The sequence below is a fragment of the Ahaetulla prasina genome, chromosome 6 (assembly GCF_028640845.1).
Source record: "Ahaetulla prasina isolate Xishuangbanna chromosome 6, ASM2864084v1, whole genome shotgun sequence".
Taxonomy (NCBI): domain Eukaryota; kingdom Metazoa; phylum Chordata; class Lepidosauria; order Squamata; family Colubridae; genus Ahaetulla; species Ahaetulla prasina.
Genome location: NC_080544.1, coordinates 64,590,295 through 64,616,190, shown reverse-complemented (window position 1 = coordinate 64,616,190; position 25,896 = coordinate 64,590,295). Strand labels below are relative to the sequence as shown.

General features: G+C 38.3%; 1 protein-coding gene across 1 annotated transcript in view; it reads left to right on the top strand.

Annotated features, from left to right (window-relative positions):
* MYO7B (myosin VIIB) overlaps positions 1-25,896 on the top strand; it is a 91,691-nt gene that overhangs the window by 4,138 nt on the left and 61,657 nt on the right. The window contains exons 2-12 of the mRNA XM_058187988.1: positions 3,558-3,604; positions 7,861-7,974; positions 8,579-8,731; positions 9,212-9,396; positions 9,773-9,894; positions 18,742-18,884; positions 18,968-19,081; positions 20,159-20,312; positions 21,642-21,718; positions 22,295-22,414; positions 24,119-24,261. Of these exons, the coding sequence (XP_058043971.1) occupies positions 3,587-3,604; positions 7,861-7,974; positions 8,579-8,731; positions 9,212-9,396; positions 9,773-9,894; positions 18,742-18,884; positions 18,968-19,081; positions 20,159-20,312; positions 21,642-21,718; positions 22,295-22,414; positions 24,119-24,261 (1,343 nt within the window). The 5' untranslated portion in view covers positions 3,558-3,586. The remainder of the gene's footprint in view (positions 1-3,557; positions 3,605-7,860; positions 7,975-8,578; positions 8,732-9,211; positions 9,397-9,772; positions 9,895-18,741; positions 18,885-18,967; positions 19,082-20,158; positions 20,313-21,641; positions 21,719-22,294; positions 22,415-24,118; positions 24,262-25,896) is intronic.

Here is a 25,896-nt window from a genome sequence, read left to right as displayed (position 1 = left end):
CAGCTACTTGCTTTGAGAATAAGTGTAAGTGCTGGGATAAAGGTTTCTCTAACACTGAGAGTTAAAACCGAATCCTCTAAATTTGGGAGTTTATTAATTTTTAATACAAATAGTATAAATATGAATATAAATATTAATTGTGACATATAAGGTTTATAATCAGGCCATGAGCTTCAGTAACCCAAAATATATAGGAATTTAATTTTTAAATTACTATTTTTTAAAAAATATAAAATATAAAAATTTTAATAAATATGGGCCTGGTGGAACACAAATTCCAAGGCTCTAAGTCAAGAAAGAAATTTTAAAAAATCTTTCAGGTTTTTTACTCATTGTTGATTTATTTGTTAATAGTTATTCCACTAAATAAGAGCTTTTAAGTGTGAAATAATGAGAAAAAAGTTTGAACATACCAGTATATCCATATTTTATCTTGTGGCTTCTGAAATGCATTTTCATTATAATTAGATTTTATCCAAAGAATTTAAAGTGAAGCCTGCCCCACCCATGACATATCCATATATCTCTGTCTCTGCAAAGTCCCATTAAAATTAGCACAAATATTTAGAATACGTACTGAGGATAAAAGGTACTGCTCTATTTAAATGTGAGGCACACATAACAGCTTTTTAAGAAAAATGTTTTACATTTGTGACTCTCAGAGTATAAATTTGTTTAAAGTTGTAACTTCAACCATGGTGATTGTAGCAGTAGCATAGTATATTGGAAGTCTCAGTTCCCAAAAAGTAATTGCAAAACATGCTTTGCAAGAGAAGAATAGGCATTCTTGTGTTATTTTGCTAGACAAAGATGAATGTGATGAGCCAAAGAACTGCATCTTCTGGAAGAGCCCAAGACACATAGCTGCCACTGTTGCGACCCCCATCAACTTATGACAATAGTAATCAAAATGATGATGGAAATATTCCTACGTTGCTTATAATAATCTTTAACACATTAAAATAATGTTTGATAAGGGTATAATTAAAATAACTTGGGGAGTAAACTTGATTGTGCTGGGTGCAAAAGTCAAATAATTTTGCCTTCTAGTTGCACAGAGTAAATATCAGAGAGTAGTATATAATACTTTTTAAAAGAATATTCAGCTTCTTGAAAGGGAATAGACGACACTGAACAGATAACATCTGAAGAATAGATCACATTATAAAGTAAATATCTTCTTTCTGCAGTTGTAAGGTTTTCTCTTTGTATTTCATGAAAGGCAGATCTGTACTTTCTTCTTGGCCAATTGCGGTATGAGCCAGTGGCCACTTCCTCAATGCAGAAATGGATGACATTCTCCTCCCACTTCAGTCCATTGCAAATGCATTCCACACCCGTGCTTCCCAGCCATGTTTCAAAATTGCTGTTTTCTGATCTGAGCCACCATAAGCCCTTCAGAGGAGACAGTCTCCAGCCCTTCATTTCTTTTAGGAGCACCCCAACTCCAACTGGCCCGAAGTTTAGCACATTTCTTCATTTTTAGTGACTGGTTTCTGTCTTGGGCAGCCATCTTGTTCTAGATTGTTCGGCTGCTACATTCTCTGCTGGTCAACAACAGTTAGTTCTCTGACTTTCACCGCAGAAGCACATGTTCCATTCATCCTTTGCATTTCCCTTTATGTTTCTGCCTAGGTAAAGAGACAGAATAACTGAGTAAAGAATGTTCCTTGTGCTCTCTCACCCCTTGCCAATTGTATTGCAAAGCTTCCCTTCCCTATTCTTTGTTTTCTAAAAACATCTTTAAGTTGCAATATAGAAATACTTTATTTCCATGAAGAATTCTTCGTTGCCATAAACTTATTAAGATCATACAGAGAAATGTAAAAACAAAATGAACAAAAAAACAACAACTGTTCCCTTTTGTTTTGGGTTGTTTTGGTACCATCATAATTGCAGAATTATGATGGTACCAAAAGGCAAAACAAACAAACAAAGCCCAGTCTGTAATTTTAGTAGAGTCAATAGAGATAATGAGGGAAGGGATGAGGGAAGGCATTCATGTGTGCAAACTGGTGAAATGCTCCCGGATCAGACCGGATTGCGCAATCCAGTAGTGATCGTGGCTGGTAGTTCGGTGATCTGGTAGCAATGGTGGAGCAAAGCTCCGCCCATCTGTGAGAGTGTCACTACTTTCTGCTTTTAAAAGATAAAAAAAGGCTCTGATGATCGCGCGCCACAGCTGTGATCGTCAGAGCCTTTTTTTAACCTTTTAAAAGCATTTTTTTACAACCTATTACCCAAATAGGTTGTAAAAAAGTGCTTTTAAAAGGTAAAAAAAGGTTCAAAGGATCAAGGCTGTGGCACACAATTGTCGGAGCCTTTTTTTTACGGGGGTGGGGGTGCGGGGAATCTGTTTTGCTCCCAGCAGGCTTCCCTGAAGCCTGCTAGTCAAAAAACAGGGGTGGGGGTGGTTTGTTTTTGAGAGAGAGAGAGAAGGAAAGTAGGGAGGGAGGGATGGAAGGAAGAAAGGAAGGAAGGAAGGAAGGAAGGAGTACAAACCTGGCACTAGATGCAGCTAATAATCCAGGGCTGGAAGGGACCTGGTGGTCATCTAGTCCAACCCTGCTCCAGCAGGACATTGTTAGTGAGTTTCTGTCTTTTGATCCCCCAGTCACATGGTTATATAGCCATGCCCACCCAGTCACATGATCCCCACCACCAAGCCACGCCCACCAAGCCACACCCACAGAATTGGTAGCAAAAAAATTTAGATTTCACCCCAGTGCAAACATCTGAGAAAGTAAAGGAATAGCACAAACACTAGTGAGTTAACAATCACAAAAAGGAAAGACAGGCATTGGTAGATCAGTTCACATAAGTTGCATAGTTGGGAAGAACAAGAAGCAGAGAAACAAGCAACCAATTGGCCTTGCAATAGCTATAGCTTGGACTGAGCACCAGCCAGATCCCATTGCCAATCATTGCAATCTGGACTGGAACTTCTAAAGTTGGCATAAGGAACAGGTGAGAGCTGCACAAGAGGCAAGCAACTTAGACTGTACAAGAGTGTTGAATTGCCTTAAATGTTTTAATAAAGCACGTAATCTTTCTCCATGTTTATTATTATCATTTCTCGAATGGAAGTGAAAGAAAGAGATAAAGACCTGCTACAAATCATCCAAAGATGTTATAATTTAGCAAAAAAATTGAAATGTTATCTTCTGGTTCCAGTATTCTACTCAGTGAACCTCCAAGAATTAGTATCACTAAAGTGTCAGTGTCCTTCAATCAGCTGTTTCAGAACGACTTGCAATATCTGATTTTTGACTCAAGTTGTTTTTAAAGTAGAGAATAAATCAATGTATTTCAACCTGGTCTAGTTACATAATATAATTTAGAATCAGAGAAAATAATTTTAATTTGCATAAATTTACAGGGCATTATTTCAGGGTTGTTTAACACTCTCTGATCTTTCTTAGGAAAAATGCATACTAGTCCTATCTCTAAACGTGTAACTTACTCATGAATTCCAGATTTGTGTTCATGATTTTGCTAAAATATTTTATCCTTTTATTCTATTCCTCATCCCTATCTCCTGCTTTTCCTCCAAACAGGCTGCAAATAATCACGTTGTTAAACCAAGATGGTTGTACTTCAAGCTGTAAGTCTATAAACATTTGCATTTGTATGACATACCATTGAATAACATGCTGTTTGAAATATAAACTAGGCCTGACAAAAAGCTATATATATATTGTTATATATATTGTTATTACTTGTTTAACTAAATGCTGATTGGGGAAGAAGTTGAGACTTAGGTAAAGGTAGTCCTAGTCCTTGACCTACACCTGCTCTGTTTCCCCCAAAATAAGATATCCCCTGATAACAAACCCAATTGGGCTTTTGAGTGCATGGCAATAAGGCCAAGCGCTTATTTCAGGGTTCAAAAAAATATAAGACAGGGTCTTATTTTCGGGGAAACATGGTACAATTGAGCTCAAAATTTCCATTCCAAGCAAGACAGTTGTTAAGTGAGCTTTGCCCCCATTTTATGACCTTTCTTGCCAAGTTGTTAAATGAATCACTGCAGTTGTTAGTAACTGAGTTGTTAAGTGAATCTGGCTTTCCCATTGACTATGCTTGTCAGAAGATCTCAAAAGGTGATCATATGACCCCAGGACACTGCAACCATCATAAATATATGCCAAGCATCTGAATTTTAATCACGTGATCATGAAGAGGCTACAACAATTTTAAGTGTAAAAAATATTCATTAGTCACTTTTTTCAATGCTGTTGAAAACTTCAAATGGTCAATAAATGAATGGTTGTAAATTGAGAACTACTTGTATTTATTGAAGGTAGGCCTTCCCCCTTCATCTAGTGCTCCCCAGAAGTAGAAATAAGACACTATAGTGCAACTGCTTGATAGGACAAAGAGTTTCCAGAAAAATTAATCCAGCACAGAAAAAAGAACATTATTCTCCTATTTGAACCTTTATATTACTTTCAGTTTTTAGAACTTTCACCCACTTGGGAGCTAAATACTACTTCTTCCCAGTATTTGACCCTGGTGATATCTTGTTATCCTAGGTTAGACTATTTTTTTTCTTTCAGCATTAAGTATTTGAATTTAAAACAAATGTTACCTACAGTGACCCTCCCTTTTACAAAAGATATGATTTTAAACATGCACATACTATACTCCACTGTTTGCTTATAAAAGTGCTTACTTTTTGGTTTGCTTTAAAAAAAACAGTAAAATCAAAATTACAATAAATATATTTTAAACTTGATGTACAGTTAAAAACTTGATGAAGAAAATATATTTTGGCCATTTACCTAAATACTGGAAGTGAGGGTCTAAGCACATCTCCCTGAGAAGTATAATTCATACCCTGCATAGCAAAAAGCTTCTGTTGGGGGCATCTTCAAAATAACCTCTCTTGCTGATCTAAGTAATTGGGTATTTCCTAAAGAGAGGACTGGTCCTGTACTAAACCATTTAAGGCTTTAAACATCTTAAATTGTGTTCAAAAGGCAATGGGCACTCAGTGTAGCTTTTTCTGTTATTGTTCTGACCTAGGCTTCCTTTATCTCCCTTGACCTTGGCAATTAGCTTTGCAAGGCCACATGGAGCACAGAATCAAACGGAGCTTCAGAATTGAAACTGATCAGAATGAAAAAAGTTGATTCCTGCAAAGGCTCATGTGCCTTTGCTCCTCTTTTATGTCTTATGGGAGGGGCCAATCATCTCCAAGCCCTACTCCCAAGTCGTCCCTTTTGTCTTAACTGTTCTTGCCTTCTGGCAGCTCTGCACATGCGTGCACTGGCAACAGGCTCCCCCTGTTCCTCTGCTTCGCTGATGTCCAACTCTGGAGGCTCCGGAGGCAGCACATAACTCCCAGATGGCCCTGGCCCCCTCTCTCCCTCTGACGCAGAGCCCTCGTCCTAGCCTTCCCAAGACTCCAGGACTGGCCCAGGTTCCTCCCCAATTTCCTCACTGTCCGATTCTGCTGCCAGCTCCGCAAGCTGCCAGTGGACCACAACAGTTATAGACATGATGTCTTCCTTGTGTCTTGCTCTGGTTAGCAGCCATATTATACTAATTTCACATTCTGTATATTTTTTTTAAAATAGCCACATAAAGAATGTGTTGCAGCAGTGAAGATGATTGAAACAAGACATGGATAATTGTCAGCATGTTTGCCTGGCTCAAGGAGGGCTGGTGTTGGTGGAGTAGTTTTAGCTGTGCAAACTCCTTTCTCACTGTAGTTGTCTCTTTAAATTCAGTGATACCTGGGGATCAAGAATCTCTCTGAAATAACAAGCTTTCTCTTTTGTGGAGAGTTCAGCTTCATCCTTGTCTGAATTTAAGTTTATTCCTTATCTTTCATCCACTTCATTCGCAAGATTGTGGTATATGCAAGGATGTTATTTAACTATGAGCTTCCTATAGTTAAATAATAACTTGAAGCCATCTAATATTGATGATACCTCTGAATGATCCATAGTCACACACATGCCTGGTATGTTGTGGCTTGTCTTTCTGGCTTCCATAATTAGTACTTAATTTCTTTTCATATAATTTCTGCTGCATTCTCCTACAATTCATTGGGAAAGCCATTGGTCAATGATAAACTATCAGAATGTATTCCAACAGGAAGGACTGCAACCACTACAAAACAGAGCCCCCAAGTTCTAACCCTACCAGATGAGCCAGAAGGATAATATAGATGATGGTATTAAAAAAAAGCACCAAGAGGTCCCAGTGAAATAGTAGGAACCCCAATTTCAGTGTAGATTTAATTTAATTTAGTGTAATTTAAGCACAGCCAGACTATAGTCTAGAATGATTCTGGGCAGCTCACAATATCACAATGAGAAAAAAAATTGACGGTAATATAATTAAAAAAAGAGTTAACAAAACAAATAAGGTAAGAACAAGATGGGGAATCTTGCCTACAACATAAGGAATATATATCAAAGGCAGTCTTAGTATCATAACCTGGATAAAACTCCAAATGAACTAGGTCCAGAAAATCTATTTCATCCATGCATTTGGAACTGCAGAATCACCAGTTTCTTGATCATTTTACTCATGCCTAGAATATTTGACACTGACCTATAATTGCAAAAATCTTCCTAATCAAAGGAGGGCTATTTTTAGTAAAGGTCATAACCTGGTAGAGATCACATGCTACCCTCAAGTAGGTTCACCTCCCTTCACCTTCCTTACAATCTGGCAGATTTAATCAGTCAGATGGGGCAAGAGTCAAGCAAAGCAGATACTGTCGTCTTTTCCCATATTGACTCTGTTATAAATTATATAAGCTGCAAAAAAATCTATATTGACAGAACAAATGATTGCCAAAATTACATTCCAGTAATCACCATATCGTAAAATTGATGAGAATTGCTCATGATGGGGCCATGGCTGCTCTTCTCTAACATCTTGATGAAAGAGATGTCATACCGTACCGAAAAGCATTACTTTCCTGTTCTGCGCACATGCAAGGGATGTAGAAAAGTAAGTTCTTTTAATGCATCCGTTGCCATGGACTAGGATTTGAAGAGTCTTAAAACTGACTCTGTGCCTGCTTAAGCGTAAAGGCTGGTCTGATGAAGGAGCAAGTGTGTGTGAGCATTGGAGAAGAAGGATGTCGAAGTCGACAGTTGCCAGAGGACAACACTGGGAAATTTACAGAGAAAGCATTTGCTGGATTACCCTTATCAGGCCTCTACGAACACACCACTCTTCTACGCTGCCCTGGTTGTGACTCAAATCATTGCCCAGGTAGAGAAGATAGCTGATTCCTCAGTCTGGAGTGTCATCCTCAGAGCAAAGAGGTCAACTAAGGAGTTGCAGGTGAATTTGGAAACTTTACTAAGACTATTGATACAAGACTAGGAGAAGAAACCTGTAACAGCTTCTGCCAGAAGTATTTACTCATTTGGTTAGGTACTTTATTTTGAATATTACTTTGAATTCTTCGTTTGACTCCAAAGAGTTGTTTTCAAACCCAGTTCCTGAAACTCAATGGACTAGAAAGAGTAAACTTCAGCTTTTCTCTACACCATTGGAGAATCCAGTGTTTGCCTTCTGTTATTCTCTAACAGTTTTCCACTTCTCTGTCTACAAGAATCACTGAGACAGCATGTTTACTTTTTGAAATACCATTAGCTTTTATTATTAAATAACTTTTGGAGGTGCTGCAAAAATCTGTAAGGATTTAACGTACATGAATAGAACTACTCTGTTTAATGTTTTTTTGCTTGTATGAGTTATATGTGCAGCTGCTTTCATTGCAATTGAAAACTATGAATCTGTTGGATTTGGCAGCATATAAAGCAAAAAAAAAGGTAAGTCAGAACAAGGAAAAGCATAAGATCTTTTATAGAATATTGTTTCTCTTAGGGTGATCATGTATGGCTGGAATCCCATTCAGGCAAAGAGTTTAATGTGCCCATTGGGGCGGTTGTGAAAGTATCTAACTCAGGACGATTCTTACTGGAGGATGATGAAGGCAAGGTAGGCTACTTAACAGTTTCATCTGTACCCAATTTTTGTTTATGATCTTCTGCATCCAACTGGAGAGCTGGATGGATCTATAATTAGTACAGGCTCAACAGTACACTTGAATTTTTAGTGGGATGTTCAATTCTAAAAAGTGAGTAGGATTCCTGTCAAAACGTAATTGGGATTTAATCTAAACTTGTATTTCAATTAATGTAATGCAACTTATTTAAAAAAGATTAATAGGAGTTCTTCCTATGCATTTAATAATTTTCTTATCTTTTATTTTTTTTAAAATTACACTTTGACAACAGATGTAAGGTGGTGTTTTGGAGCATTGTTCATATTTGACACTTATGCATTCCAAAGCTGGAAATAAGTTTGAAATCAGATAGAGCCAAATCTTTGGATTTTGCAAAGCTCTGGGATTCATAGCCAAAATTAAACAAGTGTTATGCAATGTAACAGGAGAAACCAGAACCCTGTATCATTCTTTTAATTGTTGCATTTTCAAATAAGCATTCTAATGTTATCTATGGCCTGAATCTTAAGAGCTATTTTCAGGAGGAAACTAAGCTATTTTATGAAATCCAGACAGTTAAATGCACTTGTATTTAAGGAGCACTGGATCACAGCTCAAAATATTAGCACAATGCGACCAATGCATGCTGCCTCCATCCAAGGAGTGGAAGATATGATACATCTTGAAGAGATGAATGAAGCTGGCATGGTACACAACCTATATATCCGCTACAAAGATAATAAAATCTATGTAAGACTGATTTTTTATTAATAATATGTAGTCAAGTACAGATTCTGAAGCCCCATTTTTAAAAATGCTTTATAATGAGAGAATTATATATTCTCTATTGCTTAGAAATAAAATCATATACAGAGAAATGGCTTTAAAAACAAGCAAAATGTCTACAGTCTAATTTGTTTGCAAGAATCTTCTGTATACACATTTTGTAAATATAATGTATTCTAAGGCCTTTCACACATATTTCATTCAAATCTTCCAATTTTATATGCTTTATATTTAGTCATTTACATTCTACAGTTTTTACTTTTCCTAGAATAGTCACCTATAATTTCATGTATTTCTAAGGGGAATAAGATGATAAGAATGTTGTTTGATATTGTAAATATTCCTATCAGTAACTTATTTTGAGATTGATGTTGATACTTCATTTGAAAACTCATCACTAATTTATTCCAAGATTCTCGTATTCATTGGCATAAACTTTTTTAGACCTACACAGGTTCTATTCTTGTAGCCATCAATCCATATCAAGTGCTGCCACTGTATACCATGGAACAAATCCAGCTCTACTGCAACAAGAGAATTGGGGAACTGCCTCCTCATGTCTTTGCCATTGCTGATAATTGTTATTTCAACATGTTGAGGAATAAGAGAGATCAATGCTCTGTCATTAGGTAAGGGGCACATAATGTAATGGAAAAAATGTGTTAGTACTGTGAAATATTTAAATAGCTTGGAGGAAAAGAAACGGAGGAAAAGTAACAAAGGAAGTATTATAGAGGCTTTGAAAATGATTCTGAAAAGTTACTATGGAATACTTGGGAGCACAAGTGGAGACCATCTTTAAAGTAGTCACCTCACATGACTTGTAGGGAAACCTGAAAAAGATATGAGTATTTTAGCAAAGTTCGGTGATTGCATTCCTGCATATACCAAAACATTTATTATTAATTATTTCAAAAGTATGCTGCTGTAATAGAAAATAAAATTCACTTTTCTTTCTCAAAAATTTATACTTCTGATTTACCAGTATTACAAAATTTATTCCAGTGGAGAGTCTGGAGCTGGGAAGACTGAAAGCACAAAATTGATGTTGCAGTTCTTAGCTGTTATTAGTGGTCAACATTCCTGGATTGAACAACAGATTCTAGAAGCCAATCCCATTTTGGAAGGTAGGCTACATGCACAAGGTGAAATATTGAGAACTTTGCTTTACATCATTTTAAAATACTCTATAGCATATTTCACTTTCCTAATATTAGAAAGGTGACTCTGGCTTTCAGTCATTACCTTGAAATCCAATTGTATAAGGGCACTTCCTTGCAAGGACTTTTTTGTGGGTTTTTTGCCAATTTAAAATATGGTAACTTGACATCAACATTGTTGGAAGATTGAGCTGATTTATTCTAAAAGTAACATGTTGTAAAACTTTGGTTTTGTTTTGTTTCGTCTGGTTTTGAGACATTATGGCTCTATATCTCCATCAAAGGGTACTCATTTTAATCTGCTAGTTTTTAAGCCAGGTTAAGAAAGAAAGGGGGGCACACAAAAGGACGAGGAATGAAATGTCATTTTCAGATAGTTTCATTGCCAAGCTACAGTTTTTGTTTATTTATTTTATATTATTTATTTTGTTTTTGCCATCTCACCACAAAATGAGTCTGTTATTCTGATTCTCCTTTTGTTTGAAATAAGGATAAAGTTATTTTTGTTATTCCCAAATTTAGAACATTTGGGGACAGGGTGGTGATTTCCCCTCCTTTTGAGCAATTCAAGTCAGAAATTATGCCATCAGGAAAGTACTTGAAAATACCCCATCCCAGAAAATCACCCTATCCCAGAAAATCCTTTCTTACTATTGGAAGAAATGTCCATCTGAGTTCAGTTCCAAGTGGGCAGAAAGACACTGGAAACATGCAGGCTATTTGGAAAGAGATTTAATGATGGACAGGACCACATGGTTTGAGGTCCTGGGCAATTGAACATATGGATGAGAGAGAGAGATTTATATCCTTTCTTGGGCTTTGAATTTTAGTTTCCTGTTCCTGTGACAAGCTATTGGCTGCTGTAGGGGTCATAGCTAACCTTGAAGGTTTTCTGAGTCAAGCTTGGTTGAACTGTGCTGGGTGATGCAATGAATTACTTTGGGCAATTCCTATTATGGCTGAGGGCTAATCCTACCTTTGTTGGATCTTGGGTGAGGGTATTTGCTTATGAATAGACCTAGCCATCTCTTTATCTCTTAAGTGCTGACATATGCTGTGGGCTATTGAGGAGGATGGGAGCTATTAAGAGTGAGTCTGCTTCCTGCCTAAAAAAAAGTGTTTATCCATTTCTCATCCAGGGAAATATAATATTCTGTCTTTTTAATATTTCCTAGAATATTTCATTCTTCTAGGAGAGTGGTGGGTGCTAACTTCCTACATTACCTCAGAATGTGCCTTTGTACATCCTGCTTCATCTGCTATGAGTCGAGCCTTTCTGTATCTATTCCACCCCCCTTTCAGCCAGAGACTAGTCTTCCTCTGCCATCCGGTCATTACAGATACATCAGCAAAGAATTCAGTGCTCTGTACTATTCTATCTATCTCTCTCTGCCTACCAATCCCTCTGTCAGATCCAGCTTTCCTTCCTTCTGTAATAGTATTAGTATTAATACATTTATTTATTTATTTATTTATTTTATTCAATTTTTATACCGCCCTTCTCCCGAAGGACTCAGGGCGGTGTACAGCCATGTAAAAGTCACAATATAAACATTAAAAGAAATTAAAACAAGCATATTATAAGGTGGCCGAATTTAAAACATTTAAAACATTAAAATATAAATAAACCCACTAAAATTTTAAGCCAGTCCCGCTTGAATAAATAGGTGCGTTTTCAGCTCACGGCGAAAGGTCCGAAGATCAGGCACTTGACGTAACCCAGGGGGAAGCTCGTTCCAGAGCGTAGGAGCTCCCACAGAGAAGGCCCTACCTCTGGGGGCCGCCAGCCGACATTGTTTGGCGGACGGCACCCTGAGAAGGCCCTCTCTGTGAGAGCGTACGGGTCGGTGGGAGGCAAAAGGTAACAGCAGGCGGTCCCATAAGTACCCGGGTCCTAAGCCATGGAGCGCTTTAAAGGTGGTGACCAGAATCTTAAAGCGCACCTGGAAAACCACAGGAAGCCAGTGCAGACTGCGCAGGATTGGTGTTACATGGGAGCAACGAGTTGCTCCCACTATTTCCCGCGCAGTTGCATTCTGGACTAACTGCAGCCTCCGGGTGCACTTCAAGGGCAGCCCCATGTAGAGAGCATTACAATAATCCAAGCGGGAAGTGACGAGGGCATGAGTGACCGTGCATAAGGCATCCCGGTCAAGGAAGGGGCGCAACTGCTACAGCTAATAATACTAACGTAGTATTGGGAAGCATGGAAAGTATTACATATGTATTTCAACTTGCCATCGACCGGCTTGTCATCGACGGCGGCTCGGGAGTTCCAGGCCTCCATGACAGCCTTGGACCTGATTCAAGTAGTTGATGGCCCTACGCACACTGGACCTGATTTATATCTCTGGACAGTGGTTAAATGATCTGGAGTTAGGAGATTTAGTAACAGAGCCTGTGTCATGGTCAGATCATTTCCTCCTTTGCTTGGACTTTCGGACCGCTACCCACCACTGCAGGGAGACGAGACCAACACGGTGGTTCCGTCCCAGGCGCCTGATGGACCCCGAGAGGTTTCTGACGGAGCTTGGGTCATTCCCTGAGGATCTGGCCCACGGCACGGCTGAAGAACTAGTTGTGGCCTGGGAACAGGCCACGGCTGGGGCTTTAGATCGTGTTGTGCCTTTGCGGCCTCTGACCTGGCATAGATCTCAACCGGCCCCTTGGTTTTCCGAGGGGCTGAGGGAGATGAAACGCCGGAGAGGACGCCTAGAGAGTACCTAGAGGTCCAGCCGTTCCGAAGCTGACCGGACACTAGTTAGGTCTTACTCTAAGAGCTACCTAGTGGCATTGAGGGAGGCGAACGTTCTTACGTTTCCTCCCTCATTGCGTCGACAGATAACCACCCGGCTGCCCTGTTTTGGGTGACCCGCTCTCTCCTTCATCAGGAGGTGCGGGATGACCCCTTATAGGGACGTGCCGAGGAATTTAGTGGTTATCTATACGATAAAATCGTTCAGCTCCGGGATGGTTTGGATCAAAATTGGGATGATCCAGGTGAGAGGGCGGAGACTCGTCTTGTCGAGATTGTTTGGGATGAGTTTGACCCTGTGGCTCTCGAGGACGTGTACAGGTTGTTGGGGAGGTTGCATGCCACCACATGTTTACTGGACCCGTGCCCCTCCTGGTTGGTGCTGGCCACACAGGAGGTGACACGAGGCTGGCTCCGGGGGATCATTAATGCTTCCTTGTTGGAAGGGGTTTTCCCTGCCGCCTTGAAAGAGGCGGTGGTGAGACCCCTCCTCAAGAAGCCTTCCCTGGACCCAGCTGTTCTGGAAAATTATCGTCCGGTCTCCAACCTTCGCTTTGTTGCGAAGGTTGTAGAGAGTGTGTGGCATGTCAGCTACCCCAATACCTGGATGAAGCTGTCTGTCTAGACCCGTTTCAGTCTGGCTTCCGGCCCGGATATAGTACGGAGACAGCTTTGGTCGCGTTGGTGGATGATCTCTGGAGGGCCAGAGACAGAGGTTGTTCCTCTGCGCTGGTCCTATTAGATCTCTCAGCGGCTTTTGATACCATTGACCATGGTATCTTGCTGCACCGGTTGGGGAGTTTGGGAGTAGGAGGCACCGTTTATCGGTGGTTCTCCTCCTATCTCTCTGACCAGTCGCAGACGGTGTTGACAGGGGGGCAGAGATCGACCGCGAGGCGCCTCACTTGTGGGGTGCTGCAGGGGTCGATTCTCTCGCCTCTCCTGTTCATCATCTATATGAAGCCGCTGGGTGAGATCATCAGTGGCTTTGGGGTGAGTTACCAACTGTACGCTGATGATACGCAGCTGTACTTTTCCACCCCTGGCCACCCCAACGAAGCTGTAGAAGTACTGTCCCGGTGCCTGGAAGCCGTACGGGTCTGGATGGGGAGAAACAGGCTCAAGCTCAATCCCTCCAAGACGGAGTGGCTGTGGATGCCGGCACCCCGGTACAGTCAGCTGCAGCCCCAGCTGACTGTTGGGGGCGAATCACTGGCCCCAATGGAAAGGGTGCGCAACTTGGGTGTTCTCCTGGATGGACGGCTGTCGTTTGAAGATCACTTGACAGCCGTCTCCAGGAGAGCTTTTTACCAGGTTCGCCTGGTCCGCCAGTTGCACCCTTTCCTTGACCGGGATGCCCTATGCACGGTCACTTACGCTCTTGTTACCTCTCGCTTGGATTATTGCAATACTCTCTACATGGGGCTCCCCTTGAAGTGCACCCGGAGGCTCCAGTAAGTTCAGAATGCAGCTGCGCGGGTGATAGAGGGAGCCGCACGCGGCTCCCATGTAACACCACTCCTGCGCAGGCTGCACTGGCTGCCTGTGGTCTTTCGGGTGCACTTTAAGGTTTTGGTTACTACCTTTAGGGCCAGGGTACTTATGGGACCGCCTACTGCTACCACACGCCTCCCACCGACCCGTACGCTCACACAGAGAGGGACTTCTCAGGGTGCCGTCCGCCAAGCAATGTCGGCTGGCAGCCCCCAGGGGAAGGTCCTTCTCTGTGGGGGCTCCTACCCTCTGGAATGAACTTTCCCCTAGCTTGCGTCAATTGCCTGACCTCCGGACCTTTCGCCACGAGCTGAAGACGTATTTGTTTATTCGCGCGGGACTGGCTTAGGAATTTTAAATTTTAATATTTTAATAGGGATTGAATTTTAATTTATATTTAATATAAATTTTAGGGGTTTTTAGGTCTAAATGTTTTAAATTTTTGCCAATCATATAATAAGTTTTTTAATTTCTGTTTTAGTTGTAAATTGTCATTGTTTTATATTGGCTGTGAACCGCCCTGAGTCCTTCGGGAGAAGGGCGGTATAAAAATCTAATAACACACACACACACACACACACACACATAATAATAATAATAATAATAATAATAATAGTTATTGTTGTTGTTGTTGTTGTTGTTGTTGTTGTTGTTATTATTATTATTATTATTATTATTATTATTATTATTATTATTATTATTATTATTACATGTGTATATAGTTGTCAGCCATACACTAGATATACCAGATCAGGAAATTAAATCCACATAAGGACTAAAACTGCTTTTACTGAGATTGGCTATAAAAACAGAATTGCAAGTTCTGATTGGGCTTTTCTTCCCCCACCTTCTTATGCTCCAGTGAATTAGAGAGATATCTGTCTGAGTTGTTTTTGAATGTTATCTCATTGTTTGGGGCCTTTTTGCCTAGGTAATGGTTCTTGCATATTTCTATCAAAGCCATCTTTCTTACTTTACAAGGCTTATGAGTTCTGTCTGTATTTGTATGCTTGCATGGGTATATGTGAATAATTTCCTTACTTGATGATCCCTCCCACTTTTTCTGATCCATCCCCTGTGGCCCTTAGTCCACTAGAAATTCTGCTCCTCAGATTAAGGTTTAGGTTTTCAAACGCAGAAATATTTTATCACTTGCTTGAACATTGCATGTTGATAGGGCATTCTTTAGTACCAAAATGGAAATACAACTGCAGTTCTGCTTACAGCAGAAAATCAGTGGGTTTTTGTTGTTGTTGCTAGCAATAGTTTTTAAAGAAAAACTCAGTGTTTTAAATTATTTCAAATACTTCTTTTTTTCTGTGTTGCACTAACTTTCTCTGTGAATTATTGAACTGGGTTTTAATGTAAACCTTTATTCATATATCAGACTACATTCATTCATTTCCTTTAAAATCTTTTGAATTATGTTGATCTCCTGTTAAATTAGTTTTATTTTTGAAGTGCTGAAAATAAAGGAAGGAAGAGCTGAAGCCTCTAATCACCATGGTTCTATGCTATATTGGCAAGAGATTGGTACTATTGAAAAACTGTTTTGACTTTTAAAGTTTTAAATGCCAGACAGAGAACACAAATTGTGAAATCCCTATATCTTTTTCCTGCTTGGTTCAGGATGTATCAGGTGTGATGTCTCTTGTAAGACATCTTGTAAAACAGGGTGAATTAGAAATTCAAGTAAATGAGGGCAGATATGATATTGTTGCCCTTACGGAAACTTGGTGGGATGAAATTGAGAAATGGAACATACAGCTAGAGGGATATAAATTATTTAAAAAAAATAGACCAAATAAAAGAGGAGGTGGAGTTGCACTATATATAAGAAATAACTACATCTCTACAGAAATAGAGCACAACAATGATAAAAATTATCTTGAATGCATTTGGGTCAATATTAAAGGAGAGGGAAATGATATTGCCATAGGTCTATACTATAGGCCACCCAACCAAAGAGAGGAAGTAGATGAACTTTTTGCTAGTCGGCTAACTAAGGTATGTAGGAAGCACATCACAGTAGTAATGGGGGATTTTAACTACCCTGACATCAACTGGGAGACAAACTCTGCACCAAGTGGAAGATCCAACAGGTTCCTAACAAACCTAGCAGACAACTTTGTTTCCCAAAAAGTAGAGAAGGGAACAAGGAGATCAGCCATATTGGACTTAATTCTCACTAACAGAGATGAAATGATAGAAGGTGTTGAAGCTACAGGAACCTTGGTGGCAAATGATCATGCAATATTGGAATTCAACATTATGCAAACACAAGTAGTAGAACAACTTGGACTTTAAGAGAGCTAATTTCAATAAACTCAGAGAGAGCTTGAGAAGGATTCCATGAATAAGAATCCTCAAGGGGAAAACAATTCAGGAAGCTTGGGAAATTTTGAAAAGTGAGATTATAAAAGCCCACTCTAGCACAATACCAATGAAGAAGAAAAATAGTAGATCTCAAAAGAAACAAGCATGGCTGCATAAAGAACTCTCTGAAAAATTGAAAGACAAAAAGGACAAGTATAAAAAGTGGTAAGAGGGCAAATAACTTAGGCAGAATATCAGCAAATAGCCCGAGCCTGTAAAGATGAAGTGAGGAAAGCTAAGGCTCACAATGAACAAAGGCTAGCGACAAAAGTAAAAAAATAACACAAAAAAAGCTTCTTCCAACATGTTAAAAACAAGAAACAAGTCAAGGAAACAATTGGCCCATTGCTGGGAGAAAGTGGCAAGAAAGTGACAAGCAACAGGGAGAAAGCAGATCTACTTAACTCATTTTTTGCATCTGTCTTTACACAAAAGGAAAAAACAATCCAACCTATCAAAAACAGCACCACAAAAAACAGATTAGGAACACAAGTTAAAATAGGGAAGGAAATGGTAAGTGAACACTTGTCTACCCTAGATGAGTTCAAATCACCAGGACCGGATGGATTACACCCCAGGGTTCTGAAGGAACTGGCAGACGAGATCTCAGAACCACTGAACTATATCTTTCAAAGATCCTGGAGCACAGGGGAACTGCCAGAGGACTGGAAAAGAGCTGATGTAGTTCCCATCTTCAAAAAAGGGGAAAAAAACAGATCCAGGAAACTACAGACCTATCAGCCTAACCTCAATACCAAACACCTAGAAGCAAACAAAGTAATAACCAAAAGCCAACATGGCTTTGTCAAAAACAGGTCATGCCAGACAAATCTTATTGCATTCTTTGACAAAGTGACAAAATTAGTAGACCAGAGGAATGCTGTCGATATAACTTTACTTGGACTTCAGTAAAGCATTTGATAAAGTAGACCATAACCTACTACTAGATAAAGTAGAAAAATATGGGTTAGACAGCACCACCACCAGATGGATTCATAACTGGCTGATCAACCGCACTCAACGTGTAGCCCTCAACGGAACTACATCCACATGGAGGGAAGTAATGCAATGGAGTATCCCAAGGCTCTGTTTTAGGCCCAGTACTCTTCAATATCTTCATCAATGACTTGGATGAGGGGATAGATGGGAAACTCATCAAATTTGCAGATGACACCAAGCTGGCAGGAATAGCCAACACTCCAGAAGATAGGCTCAAGATACAGAAAGATCTTGACAGACTAGAACATTGGGCACTATCTAACAAAATGAAATTCAACAGTGAAAAAAGTCAGGTTCTACATTTAGGCCAAAAAAACAAAAATGCACAGGTACTGGATATGTGGTACCTTGCTCAATAGTAGTAACTGTGAGAGGGATCTTGGAGTCCTAGTGGATAACCATTTAGATATGAGCCAGCAGTGTGCAGCAGCTGCCAAAAAAGAGCAACAAAGATGATTAGGGGACTGGAGGCTAAAACATATGAAGAACGGTTGCAAGAACTCGGTATGCCTAGTTTAATGAAAAGAAGGACTAGGGGAGACATGATAGCAGTGTTCCAATATCTCAGGGGTTGCCACAAAGAAGAGGGAGTCGGGCTGTTCTCCAAAGCACCTGAGGGTAGAACAAGAAGCAATGGGTGGAAACTAATCAAGGAGAGATGCAACTGAGAACTAAGGAGGAATTTCCTGACAGTTAGAACAATTAATCAGTGGAACAACTTGCCTGCAGAAGTTGTAAATGCTCCAACACTGGAAATTTTTAAGAAAATGCTGGATAACCATTTGTCTGAAATGGTGTAGAGTTTCCTGCCTGGGCAGGGGGTTGGACTAGAAGACCTCCAAGGTCCCTTCCAACTCATTGTTGTTGTTGTTGTTGTTGTTGTTGTTGTTGTTGTTGTTGTTCTTCTTCTTCTTCTTCTTCTTCTTCTTCTTCTTCTTCTTCTTCTTCTTATTATTATTATTATTATTATTATTATTATTATTATTATTATTATTATTATTATTATTATTAAGATGTGTGATGTCAGCAGGAACTAACAAGCTTCAATCCTGAAACAGGAGGAGGGACCAGAGTGTAAGTGCTTCTGGGAAAGGATGTTGGGGACCCCTAGTCTCTATCCTCTGAACCTCAGCACTATTACATAGGTTACATTTTTCTCCTTTTGCTTCACAATTTTGTCTCTCTTGCAGCCTTTGGCAATGCTAAAACAATTCGAAATGATAACTCAAGCCGCTTTGGGAAATACATTGACATTCACTTCAATCAAAATGGTATAATAGAAGGAGCTCGAATAGAACAGTTCCTTCTGGAGAAGTCTCGAGTGTGTCGCCAGGTATATTAAGAAATATATTTCATTGTAGCGGTTTTTCTATTTCTATTTTTAGTGACATATTTGTGGTCTTTCTATTGTTTTAGGCTCCTGAGGAAAGAAATTATCATATATTTTACTGCATGTTAATGGGAATGAATCTGGAACAGAAAAAAATATTGAATCTTGGCACTACTTCAGAGTATACTTACCTAACTATGGTAAGGAATCAAGAGCTGGATATGTGACAATGGCACCTTCTAAGATCCTAAATATTACATCAGCACTGTGTATCTGTGGTCCAATGTATTTTTAAAAGGACTTTTAAAATTTTGTGATTTTGGGAAAAAGATAATTAATTATAGGTAATCCTTGCTTATCAATTGCTCATTCAGTGACAATTTGAAATTACAACAGTGCTAAAAAAGAGAATTACAACCAGTCCTTGAAATTGCAGTTGTCATGGCATCCTTTTAGCCACATGATCACAATCTGGGTGTTTGGCAACTGGTGCATATTTATGATTGTTGCATAACAGTCACATGATCACCATTTGTAATCTTCACAGTTGACTTTAACAAACAAGGGGAAGTTGCAGGAAGTCATAAGTCATGGCTAGGTGATATTATGCTTAATAACTGCAGCCAAAACAGATGGTATAAGTTGGTGCAGTCACTTGGTGTTTTACCTACAATCCAATTGCAGTCAATAAGTGAGGACCCCTCGTCATACGTGTTTGTATATGTTTGTGTGTTTGTGTATATTTATTCATTTTTTCTTCTCATGGTATTTAAAAATATTTTCATTTGAAGTACATGATGTAGGCATTTTCAGTTATATTATGAGTGTATGTATGTATGAATATATGTATGTATGTATGTAATATACAGTATATAGAAGTGTGATGGCTCAGTGGTTAAAAACATTAAGTTTATCAGCTGGAAAGCTGACAGCCTAGTTTAAGACCTGAGTGCCTGCGACTGGGTGAGCTTGCTTCACTTGCCCCAGCTCCTGCCCACTTAGCAGTTTGAAACCATGCAAATGTGAAAAGATAAATAGGTAAACAGGTACCACTTTGGTGGGAAGGCAACAGCATTCCGTGCACCTCAATATGTAGTTATACTGGCCACATGATCACAGAAATATCTTTGGACAACGCTGACACCCTCAACTAAAATGGAAAAGAGCACTGCCTCCTAGAGTCAGAAATGATTAGACAGGGAAACGTTTACCTTTATATTATGCATACTGTTGTATTTGAAAGAGACGTCTTGCATTACTGCTATGCTGATTTGCAGGGCAAATGCACTTTCTGTGAAGGACGTAATGATGCTAAGGAATATGCTCATATATGCTCAGCTATGAAAATTCTCATGTTCTCTGATTCTGAGCAGTGGAATATAAGCAAATTATTGGCAGCCATTTTGCATCTAGGAAATGTAAAATTTGAAGGTAAGCCTAGTACATGTGTATATTTACAGATATATATGACATTTTCACACAGCTAATGTTATGTTTCTCAAACCTTCACAGTTTTACTACACAGTGACCTCGCCTTCCTCCTGAGTTACTTGAATAGACCACTGTCCTTTTCAGTTGTCCAATAGGGCAGCACAAAGAAGTGTCAGCCAGCCATTTCCCCCATTTTTTTCTTTTTCTCAGTGCCTTGTTTTCCTACTGAGAAAAAAAGTGCTGATAAACCAGTCATTATACATCGGAAAAGATTAATTAGGATTAGGAAGGACAGGATGATTTCAAGGTTCAATGGCACTTCGAAGTCACAAGAAGGAGGAACTTCTGAGGAACTGGAATGAGATTTCCCCTATATCCTTCCCATACTCTTACAGAAAGCTTTTTGGTACACTGCTGAATTTGCTTGTGGGGAAGAAAATAATACATCTCTCTAACTTGTCCTTTGTAGCTTAATTGATCAAAAGAAACTAAAGCCCTTTCAGAAAATCAAGCTTTTATTATGTATACTATGGGTAGAGAATTAACTACTGGACAAGTATAAAGGAAAAGAAAAATCCTAAATAGCCAATTTGAACAGTTTCTCTTGGCTATTGCTTCCTCTTCCAGGTTCACACATAGAAACAAGAGAATCGAATGCATGGCAAAGATTATTCATAAAACAAATTTTTAAAATCCTGGTCTGGATCTTTTTTCACTGTTCCCTTCATTGTTACAATTTTTTTTTTGATTCTCCAATCCTCTTCCAGATTGGGTTTCTTTGCTTACTTATCTGATTCCCATCTAGGGAAAGATGTCCTTCTTCCTATCAAATACAAGAACATGGAGCTGTTTCCACTTTTTAAAAGCTCACCTGTGAAGGGAAGTGTTTCAGTTTCTCAATGGCTTTTTACTTTTGGTTTTCCTGGGCTTGAATTGTCTTTGCCTATAATGTAGCTATTTCCTTTACCTCTTTCATATCTGAACCTCTTAGAATGCGATTTCTGTCCTTTTCTTTAAACAGTGCTTGAGAGAAATGTTTTTCAAAGGATTCTCTGTGTTATAATGTTATGCCATTGTTTAACTAGCTGCCACATTTAAATGTGTTAATTTTATATTAAAAGAACCTAAGAACAACTTTCAATTTCAGCTCAGGATAATGCATAATATTATTGAATAGGCTAACATTATAATGTTTTCCAGAAACTAGAAATTCTGGTTTAGTTTTAGTTCTTTACTTTAGCCAAACAATTGCCTGAAATTGAAATAAAACAAACAAATGCTGCATTTTTTACTTATTTTGAATAAGACTTACTGTTTTTCTATAATTAGGTGTTGTGTATGAAAATTTGGACTGCTCTCATATTCTTGATTCTGTACATTTTTCCACTGCAACCAAACTACTAGAGGTATTGGCTTTATTTATTATATTTATTACAATTACTCCAAGGAATTTAAAATAGTCCCTTCTTAATTTACGCTTGCGAATAATCTTTTGCAATAAGTTTGACTGAGAGATGGTATTGTTTCTGTGTCCCATTAATACATTTCTCTATTCCTTCATTATTATTATTTTATTTATTTATTATTTATTTGATTTTTATACCGCCCTTCTCCCGAAGGACTCAGGGCGGTGTACAGGCAGAATAAAACAAGCAATACAAAATACAATTAAAATGCAATTTAAAAAACTTATTAAATTAGCCTGAGAATTTAAAAAATTACCTTACACTAAAAACCCCATTTAAAATTAATAAAAATTGACCATTTAAAATTCAATTCAAGCCAGCCCCGCGCGAATAAAAAGGTGTGTCTTCAGTTCGCGGCGGAAAGTCCGAAGGTCAGGTATTTGGCGTAAGCCTGGGGGAAGCTCGTTCCAGAGTGTGGGAGCCCCCACAGTTAGATATAACTGTGATAGATATAGCTTCTTTGATAAATATTTTGTGTCTGTATAAAATCATACAATACAATATCTATTTCCATAGGTGGATTCTAAAGAACTCCACAAGAGCCTTACAAACCATTCCATCATCATCCGAGGGGAAAGTGTCTCTATGCCCCTAAGTGTGACTCAAGCAGCTGATGTGAGAGATGCCTTTGTCAAGGTAAAAGAGACCAGCTCTGTTTTTTCAATAGTGTTTCTCAGGGATATGTTTGTTTTCAAAGCTTAAGGATAGAAAACCAAAATATTCTGCTACAGAAGACACTCAGTCAAGGATTCTTCCCCCCAACCACTGCTCCTCAAATGTTGTGTGAACACAAGGGAACAGTGCTGTTCTGATATTAACCTCCATGTGATAAAACTTTTTAATATCACCAATTAATAAATATTCATGGATCTGCAAGACTTCTTAGTGTCATTGTATATGTGATTCTTATACTTCTGTTTGATTGGTTTAAAAAATGTGCCTCAAATATGCCTGCTTCAGAGCTGTGTAAAGCTATATAGACCAAAAGAAAGAGAAGATTCAGTTGTCCCTGCTTATATATACATTTCAATGAACCCCTCATGATTTTGCCACATGGCAAAAACTAGCAGCTTCTCCATCAATTGTTGGCTTTTGTAACTACTTACTGATAGTCCTCACTTAATAACCATTCAGTGGTGTGCAAAGTTGCAACAGCGCTGAATGAGAACACTTATGACTAGCTATCTCAGTGTTTTCACAATCATAAGATCATTATTACAATCTTCACTGCCACCTTCTGACAAGTAAAGTCAATGGGGAAGTCAATAGGAGGTTGAAATGACAATCACATGACATTATGCTTAATAACTGAGCGGAATTCACTTAACAACAGCAATCAGAACTGCCACAACTGTTATCATAAATCAGTGCAGTCGTATGATATTGTGCTTTATAGCCACGTCACTTTGTGATGGAATTGTCAGTTCCAATTACTGTTGTTAAGCGAGGACTACCTGTAAAATGTCACATGAAGGGACTGCAATGCAGGTTAAATGGTGGAAAATTGACTGGCCCTATTATAACTTTTGAAGGGAATTAAACAGAGATATATCCTGCTCTCTCTATTCAGTTTTTATATCAAAAACTGGGCAGCTGTGGATAAGCTGCACAGAGTTATCTTGAAGTAAGATGAGTGGATAATAAATAAATAAATAAATAATAATCATAAATATGAATAATAATATTCAAGCCCTTATCAAAGCTGAATTTCATCCTCCTCTGGCAATAAATCATTCTCTATTCTGCTATATGCTGCTGATGCTATAATATTGTAAATATTGTAGTTACATAGCATTCATACTTCAGCATCATACTACCAAAGTGAAATGCTATAAATCAATCACAGGAAAACCGAAACATTTGTACTAATCAAGCAGAGCGGTATATTCACCAACCCCCATATTTGGAAGATTAATAACTACCAAATTGAGTAACACCTCAATGACTCTGTCAGGTAGATACAATGGACCTATCAAAAACATTCATGTATTTGCTTTAAAAATGGAGAGGACAGCACACGTGCTTTGGGAGTGTCCTATTTGCTACTTTTGAATGGTAGAGTTAATGTTACCTCTAATTACAAAGTTTTTAGCCTGCTCATGTGCTACCTACTAAATGGCCGGTCATTAGAATTATAGCCAAATTTTGTATCATCACTATGACAGCAGTTTCTATACCTGATTAGTTTGCCTGATTGGTTCCCCAGATGTATCTAGCGCAGGCATGAATAGGCATTTATTGGATAGCTTTTTTTTAAAAGCTATATTTTAGTGTATGAATGTATATTTTAATAATTTGTATATAAAACCTGACTTATCTTTATTCCATTTCTAAACCTAGGGGATCTATGGATTCCTCTTCATCTGGATAGTGAATAAGATCAATGATGCAATTTGTGGTCCTTCTTCTCCATATGAGAAAAAAATGTACAAATCCATTGGACTCCTGGATATATTTGGCTTTGAAAACTTTAACACTAACAGGTATACTTCTTTTGAGAAATTTAGGGAACTAGCATTTCAGAACTGATTCTTAATGCTATCAACCAAAAATCATAGTTGGTGGCACTAAATAGATCCTTTGTTGTAAGAAAAAAATGAGCGAAACCACAAAATGGGGAGCAGAGAAATTTATAAATGAAGGATGTTTAATAGAGTACATTTTTGTATTTTCCATAAAATTGCATACATGAGGTAGAGCTCTAGTGTATTTACCTGATTTATAACTTACCTTAGTTTCCAAACTGAACCTTCAAACTGAATCCAATATTGATCTTAACATGCTATAAGTCATAACCAGATTCTGATATTAGTTATTTTTCAATAAACAATCCCACTCAAAGATGACAGATTGTATTGTATGCATCACACTTAAATATATAGAGTGTACCAAAAATCGGGACCTATAGGTAATTAATTATATAAATTACCTTTAACAATTTAAATTGATGCCATTTTCTTCTAAACATTCCCTTACTTGTCTGACATATGACTTTACAACATTGCTAAATACAGTAACATTTTATCTGAAAAAAAAATAATTAAACATATTGTGATTTGCCTGTGGGTTCTGACTTTTCATACATACTGTACACTTCTGTTGGACACTATATAATAATAATACCATCATCATTCATACAATCACAATCCATAATTTGCAAAAGGCAGTTTTCACTGGAACAGCTTACATCCTATGAAGATATCTTTCATATTATTAAACAAAAACATTTTCCCATCCCGGGTCCTTGGAAAGGACTCATAGATGGATAAAAATGCCAAATCCAATCTAAACATCTGGCTGACTATGAAACCAACCATAATAATAAATTAATCTTAATTGTAAGAAAGACAAAAAAAAAACCCCGTCTGGATTGGGAACATTGCAAACCTGGAAACAGTAGAACAGAAGAGAAAGAACTAGAAACAACAACAAAATATAAAAATCTGTAAATAGAAGTAAAATGACTGTGGCAAAAGAAAACAAAGATAGTAACCATAGTAATAGTCACGTTGGGTGTGATTGTCATCTGGAGCACTACTTGAACACCATCAGCACTGACAAAATCAACATTAGTCAGTTGCAACAGCTTGTATTTCAGCGTATAACCTGCACTGATGTCTTTTATATTATTAAACAACATCTGCCTATGGGAAGGGCTTGATAAATGGTCAAAAATACCAAATCCAGTCTAAAAACCTGGCTAATTATGCAACAAACCAACCAATAATAATAATAATAATAATTCCTTCTTTATAACAAATGGCATGTTAAAATACTGCAATTGTCTACTTCAAGTTAAGTCTAGGACTGACTACGGTAATTAGTCTTACAAGAGGGATACATGTAGTCCTTGATATATGACCATTTGTTTAATGATGATTCAAAGTTACGAGAGTCTTGAAAAAAATGATTTACAACCTGTACTCACACTACCATTGCAATATTTTCATGGTCACATGATCACAATTTGGGTGGTTGGCAATTGCATTTACAACCAGTTATATGGCCAAAAGGCCCATTGAGAAGCTGGATTCACTTAACGACCACTGTAAAAATTGTTATAAAAATCAGGGCCAACTCGACTTATGGAAAATAACAATTTATGATGGAAATTCCAG